Here is a 24,657-nt window from a genome sequence, read left to right as displayed (position 1 = left end):
CTGCAAGCCCATCTTATTTGCAAGGAGTAAATCAGCACTGAAGGCAAACCTCTCTGGCAAGGCAGACAGTGCAGTCCTCAGGAAAAAAAAAGGATTTGATGAGGAAGGAGAGAGTCCAGGCCAGTTTGCCATTCACATTCTTACTTTGGAAGTGTTTTCATAACCACCAGCCCTGAAAACTGAAAGGGAGATCCAAAAGAAGAATTAGGAAGGGGGAGAGAAAACAGGTTGTTTCATTGATTGCAAGATTTGTAGATTATGGCTATTAGTAAAAATGACAGCACCTCTAGTCTATGGGGTAAGGCTCAAAGCCTACTAATGCACTACAAATAACATGATTTGGGGCTCTGAGAAGGGAAAAATCACAGTGTGAGATTTAAATCCAACTTTGAAAGCCTCCATTTCAAGAGGGAGAAGTCCAATATGCCCCATTCACATGCTAATTCACTTGTTTCAACAAACTGGTATTCTCTTTCACCTCTTCACATTAGCATAAAATGAGAAGCTTGAATCTGCATTTTTCAAAAGACAACCAGGTTTCAAAATTTCCAAAATGCAACTATTCAATGATGGTTCATACATGCTAAATGCCAGAGTATTGTAAATGCAATACTCATTTGCCTCCTACATCCAGAATGTAATTTCCATTTTTATTTTAATCACTAGTGATCTATTGTTCCAAGTTTCTTTAAATAAATGTCCCCCACTGCTGCCCGTAGCTTCTGCAGAAACAATTTTGAATATTTTGCAGGCAAAAATAGCAGATGTGTTGAAATTTATGCCATTCCTCTCTAAAGTAGATGGCTGATGAAATGCATAAATCCAGGCCTGTGGAAATATGAGTCAGAAATAAATAGTAAATGAGATTATCCTTAAATTGATTTCTCTGCAGTACATTCTGATTAACAAGCAAATCAAAGATTTTTTTTTCCAGTTGCTCCACACAGATCACACTCTTCAATCTCTGCATGTGTACCTTCTGGTATGTCAGTGATTCTCTCAGTTATCAGATATGTGAGGGTTTTTCTGCTCTGCTATCCAAAAAGCTTGGTCTTCTTCCTTTCTGTCTGAACTTTCAAAAGGTAGATTCTAATATTCTCTTTGTTCTCCTCAAAAGACTCCACCACAAAACTTGTTGTTCAGATCTGTTACAGCCTGTTTCAAACCCAGCAGTCCTGCTGAAAGCATTCTGGTGCACTTGGTCCTTCTTAAAGGCATTAACACAACCCCAGGACAATATGTCTGAGCCAGTGGGACATTTTATATCACTAGATTTTTTCAGCAATCAAAACCAGTGTGTCTATCTGATAGACCACCTGTGATACAGTGAGTGGTTACTTCAAGGACTCTGCTGCTGGTGTCATGATGAGCTGTCCAGCCTGAACTTCATAATGGTACCAAAATATCCAGAGCCAATGTTCTAATCTGCCCTAATGATAATTTGCCCCTGCCCCTGAATGTTAATGATCAGTATAACATCAGTCTGGGTGCCACAACAAAGAGCAATATTATTTAATAACCAAGCCTTTACCTTGGTTCTGCTGCAGACATGCAGCTAACTTTCAGATGCTAAACACCAGCCCAGATGTTCAGCTGCCTGTGACCCAAGGCTGGCTCTTGCTGTGGCACAGCTGCAGTGCCTTGGCTGAGTCTTGCTTAGAACATTCTTGTTCAGCTGCAAGAAGGAGTGTAGGCTAACACCACATGAAAGTAAGCTCACAGGCAGAAGTGAAATTGTAAAGGCAGTAAAAGTTAGCTGGGAAATACTGAGGAGGGGCAAAAGTTGCCACACTCCAGAAAGAAGAGAGACTCAGCAAACAGCAGCCTGGCCAGATGAGGGATCGTGATCCTCTCCAAAGAGTCATGGAAATGAAAACTCCCCTCCAACCAACAGCTGCCTACGTGCTTGGTAATACTTGTAATAATTAGCTGAAGTTGCCTGTATTTAAGAACTTAAGTCATAGTTGATACTTGAGTACTACTTAGCTGAGTAGCCTCCTAGTTGTACCTGTGTAATGTATGTCTTAGTTGATACAAATACTTGCTGTGTTTCTAAACCTTGCAATCCTTTAGAATAGGAGAAGGTGCCCAAAGGAAAGTGACCCACTGAGGAAGGGTTGCAGGTGTGAGCTCTAGTCCTGGCTCTCTCCCTCCTCCCACTCTGCCCTCTTCCACTTCTTGCCACACAGTCACACTGCAAGGCCTGAAATTACCAGATACCACCAGCTAAAACAGAGCTGGATAACAGGCATCTCTAGCTAGAGTTGCTGTCTAACAGAAGGGATTGCTGTGAAGATCTTTTTTCCACGACTAAGTGGTATCAACAGGCCTTCTCTGACCATATTTAAAGAGAGATTAAACCAGGGCATTAAATTCTGACAGGACTTCTTTAGTCAGAAGGAAGGAATCAGCTCTCACTAGAGGGCACATTGAGCTTGGATTTTATACATCCTGTTTCAAATGAGAATGATAAGGTGAAAGGTGAAAACCAGCAAGGTTGAAAACAGCTGCCCTGTGTGACTGAATTCTCCTAAAGCCAGCTTGCAGCATGCCTTTAAAATGCTTCATCCCCTTGACATCACAGACTATGGGGTAGGGCAGGGGGTTGTGTTACTTCTCTGTAACACAACCTCCTGTATGAAATAGAATTTCATAGAGGGGGTTGTGTTACAGAGAAGTATGAAATAGAATTCTCTGTATGAAATAGAATTTTTCTGGTGCCTGGTACTATGTCTACCAGCACTGCAGAAGAACAGGAGCCTGGGACAGTCCTGACTGGCACCTCATAGGGACCCAAGGAGAAAGAAGGGAGGAAAAGTATCCCACAGCAGGCATGTTCTTACTGATTGATGGGAAAATTCTCCACAAGCTTTAATTTAAAGGAAACAACATACAGTATAGAGGTCACTGACAGAAATTCAAGAACTGCTCCTACATGAAGACTGGGAGAAATTTCTCATTAACCATCAGGAACAGTATCTCCACATGCATTTGACCACTTGAGTTGCACCAGGGCTATGTCTGTACAGTGCAGGGGTTTGTTTTGAGGACAGGTATTTCCAATTGTTCACATTTTGGGCTAGCTCTAGGCTAGTCCCGGCGGCACAGGCAGCCTGCTGGCAGCTGGGGGGAGCTCCAGGTGTTCTCCTGGACCGCATCTCCCCCTGTAGTTTCCCGCAGTCGGCATCCTGCTGGAGTGCTCGGGAGGTCAGCCCCCCCCGGGCAGCTCAAGGCATCATTAGAAACGCGATTAGGAGATTTGCTTCACGCCCAGTAATCCAATTTAAACCGTTACTGTAGACACAATCAGAGCGACAAGCTGTAAAAATGCATCCCTGAGGAGCTGTTTGCTTTGTGCCAGGCGGGGAGTGGACTTCAACACAAGCTGGAGAACCAGCCCAAGGTCCCAGCACGGTGTCTCCGCGTGGAGGGCAGGGCTCAAGATCTGCATGTAAATATAGCCTCACATGCCATTAACTTACTTGTGTTGACAAGGACGAAATTCAAAGCAAAAGGTACAATAGAGTAATTTCACTGAAATTGTGATTTTTGCAACACACACAGGAGCACTGTGTGCTGAGATGGGAGTGTCCACACTAATAGAGTAGGATCTGAGCAAGGACTGAGAATGGCACCCATCACCTGGTTTGATTACGTTTTTTGTCTACAGGGATGGTTTAGAGGCAAACAAGCCTTGATTCTTACTGTTTATAATATTGGTAATAGCAATCTTATATCCTATTGGGGACTGCAAGTGAAAGGATGGAAGTGGCAAAAATATTCTGTAAAAATTGTTCAGTCAAATCAGTACCCAGGAGGGGCTGCACCGTGCATTATTCCCCCCCAGATAAATCACAGATCCCCTGAACCTTCCAGCTGTGTGACTGCTGCTGGAGTCAGCAGGGTCCTATCACCGCTTGCAGATATTCCTTAAGGCAGCTGAAACAATACATCCTCCAAAATCAAAGACGAATATATATATATATATATATATATATATATATGTTAATTTATTTATATATTTATGTATATATTTATTTATATTTATGTATTTATACGTTATATTATATATTCATTATATTATATATAATATTTTATATATTATATTATATCATATCATATCATATCATATCATATCATATCATATTATCATAATTTTATATTTCTATCTTTTAATATAATATGTTACTTAAGGCAGAGAAATTTGTGCGCTAATAATAAATCGCAAGCCTGGCAGTGAAGGCAGGAAGCAGCAGTGAAAGCGCGATCCGAGCAGAGCCAGCCGCTGTCGGGAGATTGGCGAGTGCCGTGGGGCTGGCTGGGTGCGGAGCGCAGGGCGCGTTCTCAGTGTGCCACCTAGTGCCCGCGGGCACCGAGCCGAGCCTCTGCCATTGCACATCTGGGCCTGCCAGATGTTGGGCCAGTGCCTCAGCCTGCGGTGCTGGCAATCTGGTCATTGGAGAAGGTAAGGGGGAGTGGGCTCAGCCTGTAGGGACCACTTGTCCTTAGGTGGAGTGCCTGAGCATTGCACAGGGAGAGTCACTCTGTAATCTGTGACATATCTCACCCTGTGGCTGCTGCAGTGAATTCCTCATCTGGGAAGAAATGGGGAAACCAAGGAGTGTGTGCGTGTGTGTGTGTGTGTGTGTGAGTGTAACAATTATTTTATCGTATCCCTTTTTTTTTCTCTTCTAACAGGGGTAGGGAATTATCTCAAATACAGTGATTTTGACTTCATTAGCAGAACTAAGTTCCTTCTCATGGTATGGTACTGAAACCCCTGGAGAGACCATGGAATAAAAATAAATTAAATGGGGATGAACTGCTTTTTCCATCATGGCACAAACAAAATTCAGCGTCTTTTGCTATCCTGGTGACAGTGTGCTGGAACCTCGGAGGCTGATGATACTAATCATCTCTCACTGCAATTTAATTCATGCAACATGGTTGCAGGGGTTTCTTCATACAGCTTCAAGTGGCAGAAGAGTACAGAAAGAACATAAGAAAACTTCAAAGTAATTAATCACATGGTTTTAAAGAAAAAACAAACAGCCAGCTGACAGAGTCACACTTGTCTCACCGCTCTTTAGGAGAGAGTTTCAACAGGATTGCTTACTCAGGTGGAGGAAGAGCACGGATAGCAAGTCTTATCTCAGCCACAACTGTTTACAGAGAGGATTTGCCGTAGTGCCAGGGAAATCTGTTTAATCTGTTGGTGGAAATCCTGCTTGAGGATGGGATAAGATCAGTAATAGTAGCCAAATTCTATTAAACTAATAAAAGACAGATCACCTCCTCAAAAAGGGGCCATTCAAAGAGAGGGTTTAAGTCTAGAAAATTAAGAATGATAAACCCAAATTAAATCCTTTTAATCTCTCTCCATTTATCAGCATTCTTTTCCTTCAGGGAGAGACAGGCTAAAATTGATGATGCGTTGCTGGCAAAAGACTAGCATTGTCTCTTTTTAAATGTTACAAAAGCAATTCAAAATCCCACTAAAATAATTACAAGAACAATTTTAATTCATTCCTTTGCAAAGGATACATGAATGCAGCTTTGCTGCAGAAGCTGTAGCCCAGGGCTCACCTCAGAGCTGGCTCCTTGTGGCATCTGGCTGCTGCTGGTTGCTACCTTGCAACGTGAGGAGCCACTTTGGCCGTTCAGGATCTGAGCAAAACACACACACCTCCCTGTGGCCTTCCAAGGGATGCTGTCTGCTGGGACAGCCCCAAACAACAGGGCAATTTATATTAAAAGCAGAGAGTCGCTTGAGACTGCTACCAGCTTCCAGAAGCCACCTGCTTTTCTGACACAATTACACTGACAGCAAAGACCATCTTAGACTCACAGTTACTTACCTGGGGCTCAGAGCTGTCTTGGGCTCCCTACAGGCAGCCAATCAAGGAAGCATCTCAGAAGGGGACTGGCAGATATCTTCCATTTCAGTAAAGGCCATTTTCCCCAGGTGGTCTGGGGCAGAAGACTGCCATCTTTGGGCCTCCAATAAGAGGATTTCAAAGGGAGGAAGGAGCATGAGAGAAGAGGTGGCCTGGTAGAAAGCATCATGTAACCAAAAGGATAAGAGACAAAGAACTATTGGTTAATCTTCATCTCCTTAACATCATTTCCCTGGCTTCATCTGCCAGATGACCTAAAGGCTTTGATCTTTCTTTGCTTACACAGTGTGGGTTCTTCAGCAACTCCCAAGGCAGCTGGCACTGCAGGAAAAAATGATCCCCAAGTGCTGGAACCCCAGATGCTGAGAATTTTAAACTTTCTGTGCACAGACCCACAAGACAACACTGCATTTAACCTGGGGCTGTGGAGAAGGCTTCCAAAAGTTATTGATGGCACTGGAATTATGGGTGTGTAGTTTAAATAGGAGTGTGTAATATCACAGGGTGGAAAACTTAGAGTTTAAGGTTTTAGAATATAGCAGTGTATATAAAGCAAGATGGAGGTTTTAGGGGGGTGGCTGCATGTTTTTCTTTGCCACCTTCTTCATAGGTTTGGGTGGTATTTTGTAATTGGACAGAAAAGTCGGCATTGTGGGACATGAGTGGTTAGTTATTGGGTTAAAAGAGAAAATAATTTAGGTACTATTTCTTAATTGGATAGTTTAGCCCTAAAAGACTTTGTAGAGAAGCATAACATGCCATTTTGTAGCTTGTTAGTAGAATGCTGTAGAACTTACCACTTGTAAGACTGTAATATAGACAGGAAATAACAAATATTTGAGCCCAAACATGAAATACCATCTCTAGCTCTTCAATCCTGACCTTGGCAGAGGCAGAAAGGAAGCCAAAAGCCACCAGCCAAGTTGCCAGGTGAGTCTTTTGCAACACAGTAGCTGCTCAGTAAGAATCAGAGTGAAATGGGCAGCATTACTTCACCATAACTTGACTGTGATCTTTTTTAAAAGTAGAAGCTAAGGTACATAGGGCAAACAAACAGCTTCAGGAAAATAAGCAATCATCTCCAATCTAAATCATGAGTGTTAATGTATCAGCCCCTCTCACTCACTTGACCATGCTCTCTTTACCACATTAAATACAAGCAGTGTGGGGCAATGCTTGACACAAGAGGGGGGAAAGAAGGTGCTCTCACAGCTCTGGGTGTTTGACTTAGGAGATATTGCCCATAACCAAAGCAACCACATCAGAGGTGAACAATTTCTTTTGAAGCACAGAAGCCACAGATACAGAGCAATAGAGAAAGGGATGAGTCTTGCAGCTCAGAATTTCACAAGCAACAGCAGTTCAATAGCAATGAGTTATAAAAAGCAAAACTGACAAAGAAAGGGAGTAATCTGCTTGCCTGAAAATGCAAATCCCAACCACCTCTGTGCAGCAGTTCTGGCAGTGTGAATGGGCATGGACACCCATCACAAATGCTTCCTCTGTGAAAGAAGACAAGCAAACCCTATTTACACTCATCAAAAAGTGCATTGAGAAGAGAAAGCTCTAAACCATTATGGTACTGGAAATGTTCAAAACACATTACCTAAATGCCAGAGATACTGGTCCAGTTATGGAATTCCCGAGAGCTGACTCACAACTACCTGGAACACAATTCCTATCTCAGGGCAAACAGTTCCATAGATATCTGTGGACCAGCAAGAGGACAGAGCTGCCCAGAAAGAACCACATTTCTGTCCCAGGGCTTCCTGAGGCAACCTTCTGGCTAAAGAATGCTGCTTGACAAAGCTTTGGGAGATGAGATGTCTTTTAAATCTTCCCTGCCTTTGATGGCATTCATTTTTGTGGGAGGCTCTGCTTGGAGGGCTTAGGAGTTTAAAGGCAATGCTGTGACAAAAAGCAAAGCAAAGCCCCACGTGCCAGTCATGGACAAGCAGAGCTTCAGCACCACACTCTGTGCCACTGCATCCCTGGCTGGAACTGGACCTCTGCTAGGCTGCCTGCTCACTTGGAGAGGGCTCTTCTCCTTGTCAGGACCTGTCAAGTCACACCCTGCTTGTCAAACACCGCAACACACACCAGGACTAACACTTGGGTGGAGTTGGCTACCAGAGATTAAAGTCTCTCCTTTTTGAGCCCTGTGGTGACAGGTCCCTGATGCACTGAGCTGTGCTGGTGCCATGCTCTAGGCTACAAGGGTAGCAATGATTACCAGAAAAACTACCTGGATTATACCAGCTACTGTCATCCATTAATACAGAATCACAGAGTATATTGAGTTGAAAGGGACCCACAAAGATCAAGTCCAACTCTCACATGGATGGCCCATACAGGGATCTAAGCCACAACCCTGGCATTATCAGCACCATGCTCTGACCAGCTGAGCTGTGTCAGGATGTTGGAATTCAGGGCTGCTGAAACTAAGATAGAACATTTGTTTGTGTTTTCCAATTACATTTGTTTCACTCATGTGCACATCTGCTTTCCTAATTAATTGTCCTGCCTGGATATCCTTTCTTTTTAAGTACTATAGGGTATTCACATTTCTAGGAATGGTCTGAAGCATCAGAATATAGCTGTCCTGAGAAGGTGCATTGGAAACTTGCAGAACTCAGGCTAAAGCCCTAATCAGTTTGTTGTCTCCCTTTAGGGAAAATAGAAATTAGTAAATCTAGGAAAGTCTGCTTTAACAGGAGGAAGAAGAAAGAAATACAGCACATTTCAAATAAAAAAAAATATCCGCAATCCTGGAAGACAATAGTTTAGTTTTATAAAATTATCATTCAAAAGTATAGCTCTGTAGAGAAACAGTCTAAATAAATACAAGAACACCTTACACAGCAGATACCAATACTGAAAGAAGAGTAACAGAACTCTGGGGAAACCAGGTACAACACTTTCATGCCAAGGAAATTAGCCCCTCTACCATTAGCCTTTACATAGGTTTTGATGTTATACCATGTGTTAATTATTTCCAAATCACAAGTGCAAACACTCACCCTGATTGGAAAATTAGCAGATATCAAACTCAGGTAATTTCACCCTAATGAGGAACTTGTTGAACTGAATTTAACAATTAGCTCACACCCTTTGCTGGCTGGATATGAAAGGCTACAGGGAGACACTGAAACTCAAAAGTCACGTTTTTCAGCAATTGGCAATATCAATTCAAAAATTGTTGCCATGCTGCTTTTGGTTCCTGCTTTAGCTCTTAAACCAGGGATTTGCTAAGGGTGATAGATGAGGAGGTGCTGCCTATACTGAACAGCTCTCCCTTTTGTTAGGCACCAAGCCTCAGCAAATGGATTTCACAGCTTAAAAGGTTTAAACTTCTGATTTATTGGTCAATATGCACAAGCCGTGGGCAGAGCTGACAAGCAAAGGTGCTTGCCACCCTTGATAAGCACTGGATCAGCCAAGAGGGGGAGGTTTGGCTTCTGTGCCTGCTTGGAGAGGGCTGAGCCTTGACACTGCTTGGCTGCTGTTATTGGGCTACTTGGTGTTGCTTCTATGGACTTTTGAATGCTTTTTTTGTGTTGTTTTTTTTTCTCATTGGGAACCCTTGAGCTGCTAATTGTCTCCGAGTCAATACTCTGTCCCTTGGCAGCAACCTTCCCTTTCTCCCTGCAGCTCTGCTCTGCAGAATGTCTGGCAGCACTTTCTCAGAGCTTAGCAGTTCTCCAAAATGTCTGCACCATTTCAGCTTGTGTGGAAACTGTTCCTTAGTTCCCAGATGGCATCTGTGATCTGATGCCTGAATCTCTAGAGGGGAGACTGACACTTTTCAGCTGCTAAATTGCATTAAAGAAACAAAAGTGACTTTATCCTACCACTAGTTCTCTACATATGCTGTGATCCTACCTGCATCAGGGATGTTGGGCAGTTCAGTCCTAGAGAATGGGGCCTAGGTGTGGTTGTGAAGGGAAAAGACACCTGCAAATGGAAATTGCCTTAGAACAATTCTCTCCCCTTAGAACTGACCAAAACTGTCAAAAATATTGCCAAAATTTGTCTGATTTCTCCCACAAAACCATAAAGGCTATTGAATAAAATCTTCCTGTTTTTCAGTGCACTTTCCACACCAGGGATTTCTTTTTCTTGTTTGAAGAACAGTAAAGGCTATTCTGAGACTTCAGCAGAACACCAACTGCTCAATTATTTCTCAGGAAGAAGCATCAGTATAGGTGTAACAAGCTTCTTTTGCATGCAAAGAAATGGCAACAAATAGAGAAATGGGAGGGAAAGAAAGAAAAACATATTCTGCAAAAATAGGTTTTGAGCTCTTTCAATCTACTGTTGTGATTATCTTCATATTGTCAACCAGCACAATGCAGAGACAGATCCCTAGATTTCCCTGCTTTTGCTGAAACAAAGATGCTCATGCTGATTCAGACAAATGTTAGAATCACCTAGCTAACATTTTGAAGGTATCTAAAGCAGTTAGGAGATCAGTATGTTATCTAACCCTCTTCCTCCAAAAAACTGTGTCTTAAAAATAGTCTTCCATTTTACCTGGGAGCTAAGGAGGTGCAAGCAGATTCATGAGCTGAGCTGAAGAGACACGTGAATTAATGGCTGTCAGCAAAAGCAGCACTCAGATTGCTTCTGAAAGGGTAAGGAAGCCAAATGTCTCAAATTATTCAAATGATTGAATAGGTGGAGTTGTTGCAACAGACCCATTCTAGCATTTGCATTAGGTGTGTGGCAAATGACTGTTGTGTTCTCTGTTATCCCTGAGTCTTCAGGGCTTCTCTACTGCTTGCACTAAATCCACCTATGCCCTAACTTGTCTAATTTACCACTGAAATTTCCAACAGAATCACAGAATGTGCTGAGCTCAAGGGACCCATCAGGATCATCAAGTCCAGATCCTGGCCCTGGACAGGACATCCCCAGGAATCACACCCTGTGCCTGAGGGCTTTGTCCAAACAATGTCCAGACTTCTTCAAGTCTGTCAGACTTGGAGCTGTGATCACTTCCCCGGGGAGCCTGTTCCAGTGCCCAACCACCTTCTGGATGCAGAACTTCTTTCTGATATCCAACCTAAACCTCCCCTGACTCAGCTTCAGGCCATTCCCTTGGGTCCTGTCACTGGTCACAGCAAAGAAGAAATCAGTGTCTGCCCTTCCTCTCCCTCTCACAAGGAATTGTAACTGCAGTGAGGTCTCCCCTCAGTTTCCTCCAGGCTGAACAGACCAAGCGCTTCAGCTGCTCCTCACATGGCTTCCCCTCAGGGCCCTTCACCATCCTCCTGGCCTTCTTTGGTTTAACAATGTTACCCAAATCCTTCCCCTGCTCCAGTTCTGGGAACCATGGGATCACAGTGATTGCTGTGGGTGTTTTCTCTTGGCTTTTCTTTGGAAGCAGACAGTGCAGAGAAGGTAGGCTCAAGCTGTCCTGGGTGTGCAGGCATGAGCCCACACCCTTGCACATCCTCCCTGATGGGAACCCAAATGATTTTTCTAAAGCAAGGGAGAGCAAGGGAGAGGCAAATATGAGGGTGAAGGAGCAGACAGGACAATTGGAGGGTGGGATGTAGGGATAAGAAGATCTATAGCCAGCAGAGCACCCTGAATCCTGAAACACATCCTTTGGGTATTAAGCCATGAGGCCTTTGGTGAGAGGCCATGAGAAACACAAAGGCTGGGCAAAGCTTGCCTTTCAAGGAGGTCTGCTGAGGGAACCTCTTCAAGGTTCCAGCACCTGGCCATGCTGCAGCCAACAGGAGCCCACACCACAGTGTTCAGAAACAGGAGGGATTCAACTGGTGTGGCTTTAAAATTAATAGCTTGAAGGACAAGTGGAAAAGAGGAGCACAGAGCAGCTCCTGTTTACCACCCCACTCCTGCAGCACCACAAGGTGTTAGAGATTTCCCCCTTGTGTGTGGGAATGCATTCCCCTGCATGACACTCCAGGAGATTTCATGGCCAGTGCTCACCCTCCTGCCTGTATCTTTAGCACATGGACACCCAAAGCACATTACTCATCTTCTCCCATGTTCTAACGAATTCCTTCCACGTGCCTGAGGCCTCTTAAGCCTCAATCACACACCTCTGTGTATGCTTATCTCTGTTTAATGTTGTTAATCACAGAAAACATCGATAATATTACCTTTACCCTTCCTCACACAATAATCCCAGGCAAACACAGCATAAAGGGTGTGCACTTACCCTTACAATCATTACTTTACTACAGCTGTATAAAACCAATTGTGAATTTATCTTGTAGCTCTTGTCAACTGTTTTCAAATACTTCAATCACAAACACGTAGTGGAAAGTGATGTGAAAGGGATGGTTATCAGAAGTGAGACTGAAGGAATGTCTGGCTCTCTGTTTTGTTTTTCCATCCCCAGACTGATTAAGGTCCACCTTGGAGGTGGTGGCTTGCAATGTTTTCATTTCAGGAATACCTGAATGCAGGCTCTGCAATGGAGTCCAGCTCTTTCCAGGCTCCTCCATTAGGCAGGACACAGCTATTGGGCTGAGCCAGAGGCGGGCAAGAGAGTCTTAGTTAAAAAAAAGGAAAACAAAATTTGTAACAATAAGGCCCCCACATTCTGCTACAGTCACATAAACTGTAACTCAGGAAAGCTCTTGGGCATGTATTTAAGAAAATATATGTCTAATTTTGCTCTGAAAAGGCTTCTGTGTAAGTAAGTGATGTTTGGAATGAGATCTCCATGCCTGTACACAGTAAACAGATTTGCTGCCAAATCCAAAGTCTGCCTGACAGCCACCACAGTACATCTTATTGCTGAAATATGTCAGATGAAGGTCACAAGTGTTAAATACCTATCCAAAAGCATAATAGCTAGCAATACCTGTGGCTAAATCAGGCCCACACTGATATTGACAAGATACATTTAACAGACATGGCAGACAACAGCCCAACAGCAATGGGTGAAGACTTTTGCTGTGCCCCAGCAGCCTCCTCTGGACCTACAGACACACTTCTTACACACCCCATCTGTTTTCAAATGCACTCTCCAGCTACAGCACATGGATCTGCTTTTCCATGCCACAGATCCCACCCATCAAAGCATTCCCTTGAACCACTACAGAAAACACAAAGATGCTTTACCAACTCAAAATATTTTATTTTCCAATTTTGAAGCTGATTGTACTTGCAGCCAATGATCCCCAATGCTGTTATGAAATTCAGTATTGCTCTTCAAGCCTGTGTATGGACCCATGGCCTAGATTGCACTGATATGAAGCAACATTAGGAATATGCTAATAGTCATAATGTTCAAATACATTAAGAAGATTTCTCGTGTTAAGAATAAGTTAGCTGATCCCAGCTAACTTATTCTAATGCACTCACTCTAATGCAGAGTAAAAATTTTCACATTAATTATTTTTCAAGGGAAAAGTGCAGATTCTCTCAAATTAATGCAGCCCCAGAGTCTATATTAATTTCCCAGACTGCCTACTTAGAAAGAAAGATTAAATATAAAAATCGCATCAACCATTTCAAACCAAAAATAATTCAAGTTTTCTACTATAATGGAATCCTTCAGTTGTTAAAGAAAATATTGTTTCTGACCTCAATCAGAAAGAAAAAAACATTTTAAGCCAGCCCCAATTTCTACTTCAGGTGGTTCACTACATGTTTTCAGTATGTTTCATTTCCTACCAATTCCCAAATGGAATGCAATGTTTTAATTCAATGTGAGCCATAAATTAAGCCCTGCTGTGTGCTGGAGTGGGTCCAGAGAAGGGCCACAGAAATGATGGGAGGGCTGGAACACTTCAGCCTATGAGGACAGGCTGAGGGAGATGGGACTGCTCAGCCTGGAGAGCAGAAGGCTCTGGGAAGAGGCCACCTTATTGTGGCCTTCCAGTACCCAAAGGGGACTATAGGAAACATGGGGACACCCTTTTTGTTCTATTGCAGGGCCTGTTGCAATAGGACAAGGGATAAAGGTTAAAACTACAAGAACATAGATTTAGACTAGATATAAGGAAGACTTTTTTACAGTGAGAGGTGTAAAATGATGGAATGGGTGGCCCAGAGAGGTGGCAGGTGCTCTGTCCCTGGAAACATTCAAGGTCAGATTGGATGGGGCTCTGAGCAGCCTGATCCAGGTGAAAATGTCCTGCTCACTGCAGGTGCTTGGACTGGATGTCCTTTAAAGGTCTCTTCCAACCCAAAGTGTCCTGTGACTCCAATCTGCCTGGCTTTGTTCTCTTGCCCTTCCCTGGACACACTCCAGCACCTCAATGTCCTCTTCGTCATCAGGGGCTCAAACCTGAACAAAAGATTTGAGCTGTGGCCTCACCAGGGGGACAGCCCTGCCCTGGGTCTGCTGGCCACACTCTTGATCCAGGCCAGGTGCCACTGGCCCTCCTGGCTGCCTGGGGACGCGCTGGCTCCTGTCCAGCTGGCTGGTGACCAGCACCCCAACAGCCCTTCCAATGACTCCCATCCTCACTGTTAGTGCAGGGACCCTGAGTGTCATTATCCCCATCCACCAAGCAGAGAACCAAAGCACCACATGGCATCACAGACCAGAGACATCCCAGACTCTCCTACCTTCCTTTTCCAGGCCAGTGACAGAGAACCTGCTGTCCACAGGAAGAACACCTGATATATTCACAAACAGTAACTGTATTACCAATTTAGGAGGTGAATTGACTAGGAATGTAAAAAGTCTTGCCCTAGAGACATCATTGTTTCTGTAGGTGAAGAGCCCACATGTGTTTGGGGATTTCAGAACAAAGATGAGATTGTATTTACTGATCAGAATTGGCTATGGTGAGCTCGTGGTGTAGAGCGAGAGATGATCTGTTGTTATGGAGGAAGCATGGAAAAATGCTGTGTTGGACATATGACAGCAATCCAGGGTGAAATAAGCTTTTTTAAAAGTCAAAAAAGATGAAAAATAATTACTCTGGAATTAATGCTAAATCATAGCCATGCTAATAGCTAAAAAATAAAATTGTATTGTAAGACAGGTTGGCACCATCAAGTGCTCAGTAACAGTATAAAATGGTATAAAATCTTAGTAAATTACATGGTGTGAAAGCCCTCACACCATGCCCACATGGCTGGAGAATCAGCAGGATTATGTTTACTGGTCTTTCAGCACTGCAGCTCACAGGCACTCATGCCATGCTCTGACATGGACAGGGGCTATTTTTGGTGCAAGAAGTTCCTGAAGCTGAGCTTACAGCTCCTGCATAACAGGAGCACTTCTAAACCTTTGGCAATGCATCTTGCACAGCTGCACCATTCAGGATAACCTCAGGACTCTGCTTCTTGTCCCCAGGTTCTTCAGCCACGCACTCCGGAGGCTCCAGGTCGTGGTATTTCCTCCGATAGACCACCCTGGAGATTACAGTTATCAGAAACATTTCCATGATGAGCAGCTGCTGGGCAATGTCTGCCAAAAAAAAAAAAATGATATAAAGAAAAGCCCCCCAAAAGGGGAAATTACTATCAGACAAAAAAAGAATAATTGGCTTATTAATTTTCACCTGTGCAAAAGGAACAAACTCTCTCATCCTGCCCCTGTGTCTCTCACACTCAGCAATGACATCAGTTACAGAATTCCAGTACTGCCCATCAAGAATGCAATAAATTATGCATCCAAAATATAAGAGATTTAACAGTAATTATGCATGTTGATTTCTTTTCCTCTCATTTCTGATTCCAGCTCTTCTCATTATCAAGTTGTTCTCTACAATCATGACAGCTATGAAACTTTTGTTACTGTTTTTAAACTAAAATTGAGATTCTCCAAAAGCTAGTGACACCATGAAATTTGTATTTTGGGAAAACACTGGAGATTGCCATCAGCAACAATGAACTGGTACTTTTATAAGTCAGTGAAGAACATTCTTCCCCCAGAAAACTTACATGATCCTCTGGCTGTAGAGGAGAGTGGTGGAGCACAGGGAATGATTTTTTGTGTAGCGAATATGTTGATAATAGTGGTCTGCAGGTGGTTCAGAATGACAATAAACTGCACCAGAAACAGAAAACAAATGCCTTAGCTACCAGAAAGGGGTTTACAGTTCACATAACAATTCTGCTTTGATAACAGAACCTCCTTTGCCTCATTCCTCCTTGCTTGTCCTCCCTTTCCTCCCACCTGCCAGCAGGGTGCTGTCATTCTGCAGAATTCATCTTATGGTCAGGATGATATTGCTCTGAATAGGAACATTAAATTAATCCTGGACTTGAAAAGCATTTCTTCTCAGGCCTTCATTTGGGAGGTACATTATACACAGACTTCCCAGCAGGGATTTCAAATAATACTGAGTTCTGAATAATAGGCAATAATGTTTAAAAAATTACAATTAATTTGACCTATGAGCTTATGTTCTTCCTTAGTGGAAAAAAGACTCAAAGAACATTTTTCCTGTTGTCTCCTCTTTTTGCCACAGCAGGGAGATATTGTGGTCCCCAAATTATGAGACTGGCTTTGCCAGAAGGTATGAGGGACTCTTCACAGCTTGAGTTCATGAGCCACCACTTGCTCATGCTATTCCATTGAGCCAGACCTTTGCTGCTGCCATGGAGTTGTCCAAGTGCCTCTGTGGCTGCTGGTGGAACTGCCTGAGTCTAAACCCTCACATCAACACAGTTTGCCATCCCAAACATGAATTCACCCTGACACAGCTTTGCAGTTGTGACCATCCTGTTTGCTGCCTTTATTAGTGCTTAATAATTTACCCAACTCAGTGCACCAGCCTTGATGCATGTCCTGTTCAAGAGGGAGACATTTCCAAGGATTCTGCTGGGCTCTCTTCAGAGTGATGTGGAAGAGGGTGGCCTTGTCACTGTGCTTTTTCAATCTAACCTGTGTCCTTCTGTTCCTTACTGTTTAATGATTTGCAGCCAGTATTTTCAGTATTATCTAAATCTAAAGTGCAGAATGGCCAAGAAAAATACTGTTAAAACAGCATAATGTGGAATGCTGGAACAGTTCAAACAACAGCTGCCTGCACAATGCAACATCTCCTCTCTAAGGTACACACCAGCATTTGAATATTGCATTTCAGGATACCACAGCTACAAAGCTTCCTTCAAGCCCCACAGAAAGTGCTGTTGTGATTTCAGTGGTCTAAGACAGACAGATTTTACATGGCTTTCACATCTCCAGCACTCCTGAGACTAGAGGTGAATTGGCTCAAAGTAAAACTGAGCAGCAGCCAAGGAGAGTGCTAGAAAGGGATGCAGCTTTAATCAGGTAAAAATATGGCTTTGCACAGTGCATTTAATGGGAAAAAATACCATAAATTTTCAGGAAAGGAGCAAGAACAAGAAAGGCAGAGTAGTATCAGCAGTTAAGAGAAGTACTTACCAGAAATATTAAAGTTCTCACCTGATAAAGAGCAAACTTTGGGATAATGTTCTTACACTTAAGGAGAATCCTAACTTTTCGAAACATGATTCCTACTGCCCACAGAGCACAAAGGGTGAGGGCACCAATGAAGCAGCTGATCCACAGTGCAGGTCCTTTGGGAGACACCTGAGAAGCAAATCACACAACCTTATACAACCTTACTTCAGTGTTTCCAGGAAGAAGCTGTGAACTGGATGACGTTAAAATGCATTTTTCTATCTGCATGAAAGCTGGTGGCAGCAGCAATTATTGGGTTTTACATGTGGAAGTGCCCAGTACCATCTGGAGCACTGGCACAGGCTCTGTCCTGCAGGCACCAACACAGGGACGTGTCCAGCCTGGGGAGGTGCCAGTGACACAACCCTCAGTGTTGCAATGGCCAGCCATGGAGTGTTTGCCTTTTCAGAGACCCCAGCAGCACCTGGCAATGCTCAACAGCTCATGAGAGCAGGTTCAGCCTGACATCTCAGGTGGGTCCTTCATTTCATACCACGAAACAACAACAAAAATATTGCTTTTAGTCTGAGTTATCCAAGAGGCGCCAAATTATTATCAGATATAGTTTTCTCCATCAGCTTGCAGGTTGCATGGTACAAAGCAGAAGTACAGTACTATCTTTTCATTTTGCACAGATATGAAAATCACCATGTCTTGCTGAAAAACACAGAATTAGGCTTCCTGTTAACATGCCAGTACATACACTTATTTCTTAAGGCTGTACCTTACAAAACACAGGGCAGATACATCCCACAGAACAACTTGCAGTCCTGCTATTCTAACCATACCAGCTGGGAAATGTACAATCTGATGCCCAACCCCCTCTGATGCTCAATTTCTTTCCAAGAGAGCCAAGGAAGGCAGAAATCAAGGATGTCAGGAAATTACATGCTTCAGGTGTCAAAAGATTACAGTAAGGAAGTGGTCACACTCACTTGGGACCTCACTTGGAAGTGGTCCCAGATGTCACAGTTTAGTTGTAGGCTAAGATAGTTACATCAGCCCTGAAACCTATGGATTTTGAGGACCTTCTCTGAATAAAATGGTTACTTACATTGTAAAGAACGTAATTGCCATTAGTCCAAAGCACTATTGATAAAAATACGAGCACAGGCCGAAAGACAGCAAACTGAAAGGTGCCCAGCTTCAGCCAAAAGAGGGTTTGTCTGGATAAAAAAAAAAAAGGCAACACAAAATTAGATAGGCCAAGATGTATTAGCAACCTTAATAACATTTTCTGGATTCTGTCAACTGCAGAACTTTTCCACTCCTGTAGCATGTGGCTAAAATCTGGGCAGGAACAGCTTCAAGATTAGAAAATATTTCCAAGAATTTCCCAGTGTTTATTTAATAAAGTCTCTACAAAAATAGTACTTTTCCTGCTCTGCAGCAAGTACATACTAACCAAGGCTGGGCAAAACATGATGTCTTTCTCTGCCCTGAAGCCAGCCAGGGAGACAGGAGCTGCACAACCGGTTCCTGAACAATGATGCCATTTGCTCTTGCCTTGTTGCCTTATTATTGCAGCCCTCCCATGAAATTGGACAAATCAGCCTGCTCAGCCACTTCCTAGTCCTGTGGTAGATCAAGAAAGGGGATCACACAGCCCTAGGTGAAAGGACTGGTGGTTCCTCAGTGCACCTTGAAGAGCACCATGTAAGATCTGGGCTTGCCCCTCTGTGGGCTAACAGAAGGAAGGGACAGCCCCTAACTTGGCAAATTGCACAAGGCTGGCAGGAGAGCTCAGGATTCCTTCACTTCTGTCACTGTAAAGTGGGTCCAGGGCACACCTGTAACCTGGCCAGCCAGATCTGCAGCCCACCAGGAGAGGGGCAGATGAGCTTTCTAACAGAGGGCATGGAAGCTGACTGACCTGAGCTCTCCTTCAGATTTCACAGGGGAAGCTGCAGCTGCTACAGCTGCCTCATGTTTCAGTCTGTCACTGTGCATTATTTCTCATATTTTCAGTGTTGTTTTCACTGGAGTTCTTTGGGCCCTGCCATCAGAGATGTCTCACAGACAGCAGACTGCCATTTATGTGTTAAAGAATACAGCTATGAACCAGGAATTACAGGAATTGCTCAATGAATATAGCTGGTAACCACAGGATTATCAACAGCACAAACACACGTGGAAAGACCTGCAATGGGCCAGTGTGTGCCTTCTCAAAGATTTATTTTTCCCAGAGAGCTTTAAAGACTCATACATATGACAAAGAGTGCAGTCACTGCCATGCCACGAGCTGCTTCCCTTGTTAACACAGGCCCACCTTTACTGATCACCAGATCTCTCCTGCCACATCTCTCCCTGTGCATGGATTGTCACACTGCCTCACCTGTACCTTGTTGTTTTCCCCAGGACTGCAGATGTATATTGTTTTTTTTAAAGAATGAATCCCTCCCTTGGGATAGCTCCCTGTTTCCCCATAGATGCCTATGGAAGGAATGTGAGACTGACTTTTCTCTCTCATAGCTTGCCAATATCTTTTTTTTTTTTTAAAGGTACCCTGCAAGGGAAAAGACTGGAGGTTAGAAGCAGAGAGCAGATGGGTTTCCAGTGGTACAGACACTGGAGAAGGAGGCCTAAGCCCTCTGCAGAGCAAAAAGCCTGGGTTTTTTTATCCCAACAGAGAGCTGTCCTTCCTGCCAGCAGTAGCAGGCACTGTGTAGCCCCTGAAATGAGTCCATATTAGCTGACATCATCCTGCACAAGCTGCCACTGGGCTGTACAACAGCAAGGCAGAGTAGGGGATCCTCTCCCAAGCTCCCAGCTGCTACAACCTATGCTCTATTAAAATAAAATTATGGAAACTAAAGTTTAAATTCTAATACCCAATGAGGCAGTTTAAGGAAAAAATATTGTCGTAAAAAATTAGAATTTTTGAAAATGCATCAGAAACCACTATGCTGTGTTCTGTTTGCTGCTTTTCTTTAAGCAGATTGTACAATCCCCTAGGACACTCAAGTCCACACCCTCACAAAAAGGTTTCTTTTCAGTCCCTCAGGTTTTGCCTATAATGAGAGAAACAGTCTCGTGCTCTATGCAGTAGGAAAGCTGATGGAAACACAGGAGGCTTCCAGGCTGTGGAGAGGTGTGTGAGTAAGGGGGTGACACTGACCAGAGGAGACAGTGCCAAAGGAGGACAGGTTTATGTTACAGCATATTGGCTCCTGGACCTCTCCATCCTCACCCCCCTTCTCAAAGATGCTTTAATACTAAGTTTAGAAGAAGAAAACACCTGCTTTTGCCTCACCAGACAATGCCATTTCATTGAGAACAAAGCTTTACAAGAATTACATCTACTTTTTGTTCTAAAAATTATTTTAACTTCAAGTAGTTTTAAAGTCAAAATCAGAATGAAACATTTCCATTTTATCAAAGTGAGAGAAATTTTCTATCAAGAGAGCCTCCATTTGACAATTCTGCTTGTGAAAATACCCAATCTTGAGACATTTGTTCCCTTTTGGAATGAAAAAAACCTGAAATGTCAATTATTTTCTAGAGTAGAAATTTCTCCACCCACACACCTCTGCATTATAGAAACTAAATAAATTAGTGGTGGTGTACAGCCCCAGAGTGAGGATGCTGTTTAAAATAAACAGTTTGAGGCATCTTGAGACTGACTTTTGGGAAGCTTTGCTGTGAGCCTGGCCCTGCCGAGCTGGCTGAATTCCAGCAGCCGTTTCCAAGCTCCTTAAAGGGAATCCTGAAGGGGTGGCTCACCTGGTGATGGGCACACGAGGGAGGCAGAGGCAGCAGCAGCAGCAGGGGCCGGTGGTGATGGTGAAGTGACCATTTTCAAAGCGTCTAAGCAGCACCTTCTGCCCTCCACACTCTTTAATCATCATCATCAGGAACTTGTGGATAACTATGGCAAAAAATCTAGGAGAGGGAGAGAATTCCAGCTCAAACTTGTTTGTGTGTCTCATATGCCTGTGCAGGGCAGGGCCACCTCCTGTACAGGGTTTTTACAGCTTGTGCTTCCCAATCAACAAAAGCTCTATCTTTGAAACACCTTCTGCTTTCCATCACCTTGGAGGAGCAGAACTGCCCTGCCCTCACTGCAGGAGGAATGAACTGAGGCACAGAGCAGGTGTGGCATTTCCCAAAGCTGCTCTGGTGAGCAGAGTCGCTGTTAAAGCACAGGCTTTCCTGGCCCCTTCATTCCCCATAAGTTATCTAATTCTCACTAGTCTGGACCTTTTAGAACAAGTCCTCTTGCTCCTCAAACGTGGCTTTCAACCAGCAAACATGGCTGGGTTCACATAAATAGCTACCACTGAATGTGCTGGCCCAGGCAGGGCGTGGTTCCTCTGCAGACAAAGCTCCGACTGCTGCAACCCCACCTCTCCCTCCCTCCCCAGCTGCACAGTCTCAACCCTACCCAGGAACTGCAGATTGTGCCACCAAACATGGAAACCCAATCAATAAAAGAGGTCCTCTGCTGCACTGCCTGCAGCTTGGGGAAGGGAGGAGAGGGAATTTAAACATGCTTGAAGTGCCACAGGACTGGATTGTTGGAAGCTTCAGGCAATCTGCACTACCTGCACACACTGCCACACGCCAGCAGTATTCCCTACTCCTGTGTTGTCCCTCCTCTGTTACTCTGTTACTCATCTCCAGGTGTGGAGTGCTCAGGGCCATGGCACATCCCCACTCAGTCCTGCCCACCAGGGCTGTGCCATCACCCCCAGAAAGCAGGGAGCACACTTCTCCCTTCTTCTCTGTGCATGCCAGAGCTGTCATGCTCACACATAAAGTGCTTTCATCAGGACAGCTGTGGAACATTTTTACCTTGATGTGCTCACTGGGGGCTCACTTGGCACCATTAATAACAGGCCTCCATGGCTCATCATTGGTAAAAGTGCAGGGAAGGAGTCACAGGCCAGACTCTCGTTCCACATGGCATGCAGAGAGAGGAAAGACAGACTGCTGCTCCGAGGAGACTGTCAGTGCAAGGAATCAATTACATGTGAGTCACAGATCCTTCACACCGACGTTCCCACACTGGGGGACTGGAGCACTGGGAACTGTTTCAGCATTTTCCACCTCCCAGGAAAGAGCTGCCAAGAGATTTCAACTCAAAGAAAGAAATTACTGAATTGTTAAATTTACAGAATGACTGTGTTACCAAGAGCAGCAGATGTTGAAAGGGAAGAAATTCAGGATTTGGAGCAACACCTAGACACAAGCAGAACACTCACATTCCTGCTGTGAAATCTGTGAACATTGTTGAGCGAGGAACCCACATGCCAATGCATGAAGTAGTGGAGATCACCTACAAAGAAAAGGGAGGAAGGTTGTATGAAGGGCAGAGAACTCATGTGGCCCCTGTGGATTTTCAGGGAAGCCTAATTTTCAACATTGAATTTTATCTCATTTCCATGTTAGCTTACAGGCGCTGCAGCATTAATCCAAATTATGATTGATCTTTTGGAGGAGGGGATTTTCCTGTAGATGTAGACTGCTTCCTCTATAAACACCAGAATGGCAATGAGCGTCATCAGAGTCAAGGTTGCAAAGAGAAATCTCCCTGGAAGGTCAAGGCCTGCAGAGAGAGAAAAGCAAACAGTTCTGATTTATTTCATGAACTTCTCAAATATTAATGTAACAACACCATCTCTGAGGGGCTTCTTTGCCATATTCGTGCAGATACTTGCACTCATCCCTAGTTACACAGGCAGACACTGACTCCACAGAACCATTCAAATACTGAAGTTCATGACTAAATCTTTCCAGGATCTACAGACAGCAGGCAGGAAGAATACGCCTTCACCTTCTGAAAGCATTATGCAATAGTGCCTTTCAGAAAGGGGGAGTTCCAGGACAAATATCCTTAGATGAATGTAAATATGTAGCAGAAATAAATACATAGTCTGGGAACTTTTCCAGGCAGGCTACAAGCAAACATGTATTCACTCAGTATTAGTTCTCTGCTTCCATCGTATGCTCATAGGCATGTTACAAGTAACTTCCTTAGGCAGGCAAATTTACTAGAAGCTCGGTGGAATTTTGTAGGGCACACCAGCAATGTAAGGAAAAGTCCCTGATATCCCAAGCCCGAGATAAAACTTGGTGTCTTCACCAAAATCTTTATTGCTTCTCCCTTGAACATTTCAACATTTACCCATAGATTGTAGGTTTTATCATTGACAGTGGGTATGGGTATGAACTTTGACCCACAGCTGACAGCTGAAGGGCATTTTCTCCCAAGGGATTTGTTTCCAGAGGCAGAAAAAGGCACCGCATGCTTAATTCAGGAGAAGTTCATGCTTATCATCAGTACTAACTCCTGCCGGACCCGCAGCCTATTGGAAGGCAAAGCAGAGCCTCTGCCGCAGCCTCTTTAACATAAACTGCTTCAAAAAACCCCGGCACTTCCAGACTTGGCTGCAGGCGGGGCAGTTCACGTCTCAGCGACACCTCCACTCCTTGAATCTCACCGGAGGGAGCCCGAGACCCGGCGCGGCTCCCGGGGCCGGTTCAGCGCTCGGTTCCCGCCGCAGCCCCGTTCTGAGCCAGCCCAGCCGAGCCCGGGCTGGGGCCGTGCCGGGCTCCCGCCCTGCCCCGGAGCCTGCTCGGGCCCCAGACAGGCGGAGGATCGGCCGGGACAGGCGGGTGCCGGCCTCCGAACGGGGATTTCCTCGCCGGGGAAGAACGGCGAAGGGGCACAGGCAGGAACAGGGATAGGGACAGGGTACAGGGGATGGACAGGGACAGGGGCACAGGCAGGGACAGGGGTTGAGGGACGGACAGGGAGAGGGGCAGAGGCAGGGGCAGAGGGACGGACAGGGGCAGAGGCAGCAGCAGGGACAGGGACACAGGCAGGGACAACAGCAGGGACAGGGACAGGGTCAGGGCCAGCCCCCGCCATCCCGCCGCAGTGGGTGCCGAGGGCGCTGTCCCGGCTGTCCGGCGGGCAGCCCCCACTCCTCCCGCCCCGCACTTACTCCGGAGAAGCTCCTCCGAGTAGGGGGGCTCGCTGGAGCCGCAGGCCGGGTGCAGGGTCCCGTTGGCCTCGCCCTCCATGGCTGCGGGGAGCCCCGGCCGTGCCGGGCTGGGGACGGTGCGTGCCCGGCCGCCGGTCCCGGCCGAGTGCGGGCGAAGCGCGGCGGGTGCCGGCGGCCGGGCCCGGTTAATGATTACCCCGGGCCGGGGCGGGCACGGACCGAGCCCGCGCTGCCTCCTGGCGCCCGGCACGGCGGCACGGGCAGCGCCGAGCCCGGGACAGCGCCGAGCCCGGGGCCGTGCATAGCTCGGGACAGCGCCGAGCCCGGGCAGTGCCGAGCCCGGGCAGTGCCGAGCCCGGACAGTGCACAGCCCGGGACAGTGCACAGCCCGGACAGTGCATAGCCCGGGACAGTGCACAGCCCGGACAGTGCACAG

At 45.2% G+C, this 24,657-nt stretch overlaps 1 protein-coding gene across 1 annotated transcript; it reads right to left on the bottom strand.

Annotated features, from left to right (window-relative positions):
* Positions 1–13,050: 13,050 nt before the first annotated feature.
* On the bottom strand, positions 13,051–24,417 carry LOC131554626 (organic solute transporter subunit alpha-like). The gene is made up of 8 exons (XM_058800153.1): positions 24,222–24,417; positions 22,668–22,819; positions 22,476–22,549; positions 20,995–21,153; positions 18,326–18,437; positions 17,254–17,400; positions 15,783–15,888; positions 13,051–15,306 (listed from the first exon to the last, which is right to left on the bottom strand). The coding sequence occupies exons 1-8, from the start codon at positions 24,298–24,300 to the stop codon at positions 15,119–15,121; spliced, it is 1,017 nt and encodes a 338-aa protein (XP_058656136.1). The 5' UTR covers positions 24,301–24,417; the 3' UTR covers positions 13,051–15,118.
* Positions 24,418–24,657: the final 240 nt, after the last annotated feature.

The sequence above is a fragment of the Ammospiza caudacuta genome, chromosome 2, assembly GCF_027887145.1.
Source record: "Ammospiza caudacuta isolate bAmmCau1 chromosome 2, bAmmCau1.pri, whole genome shotgun sequence".
NCBI classification, from domain to species: domain Eukaryota; kingdom Metazoa; phylum Chordata; class Aves; order Passeriformes; family Passerellidae; genus Ammospiza; species Ammospiza caudacuta.
The sequence above is the reverse complement of the archived record's forward strand: the minus strand, read 5'-3'. Positions and strand labels throughout refer to the sequence as shown.

Coding starts and splice junctions, on each gene's coding strand:
- LOC131554626 (XM_058800153.1), bottom strand. CDS start 24,300: ATGGAGGGCGAGGCCAACGGGACCCTGCACCCGGCCTGCGGCTCCAGC. Junction 22,820..24,221: donor CTCGGAGGAGCTTCTCCGGA/GTAAGTGCGGGG, acceptor CTCTCTCTGCAG/GCCTTGACCTTCCAGGGAGA. Junction 22,550..22,667: donor GGATTAATGCTGCAGCGCCT/GTAAGCTAACAT, acceptor TTTTCTTTGTAG/GTGATCTCCACTACTTCATG.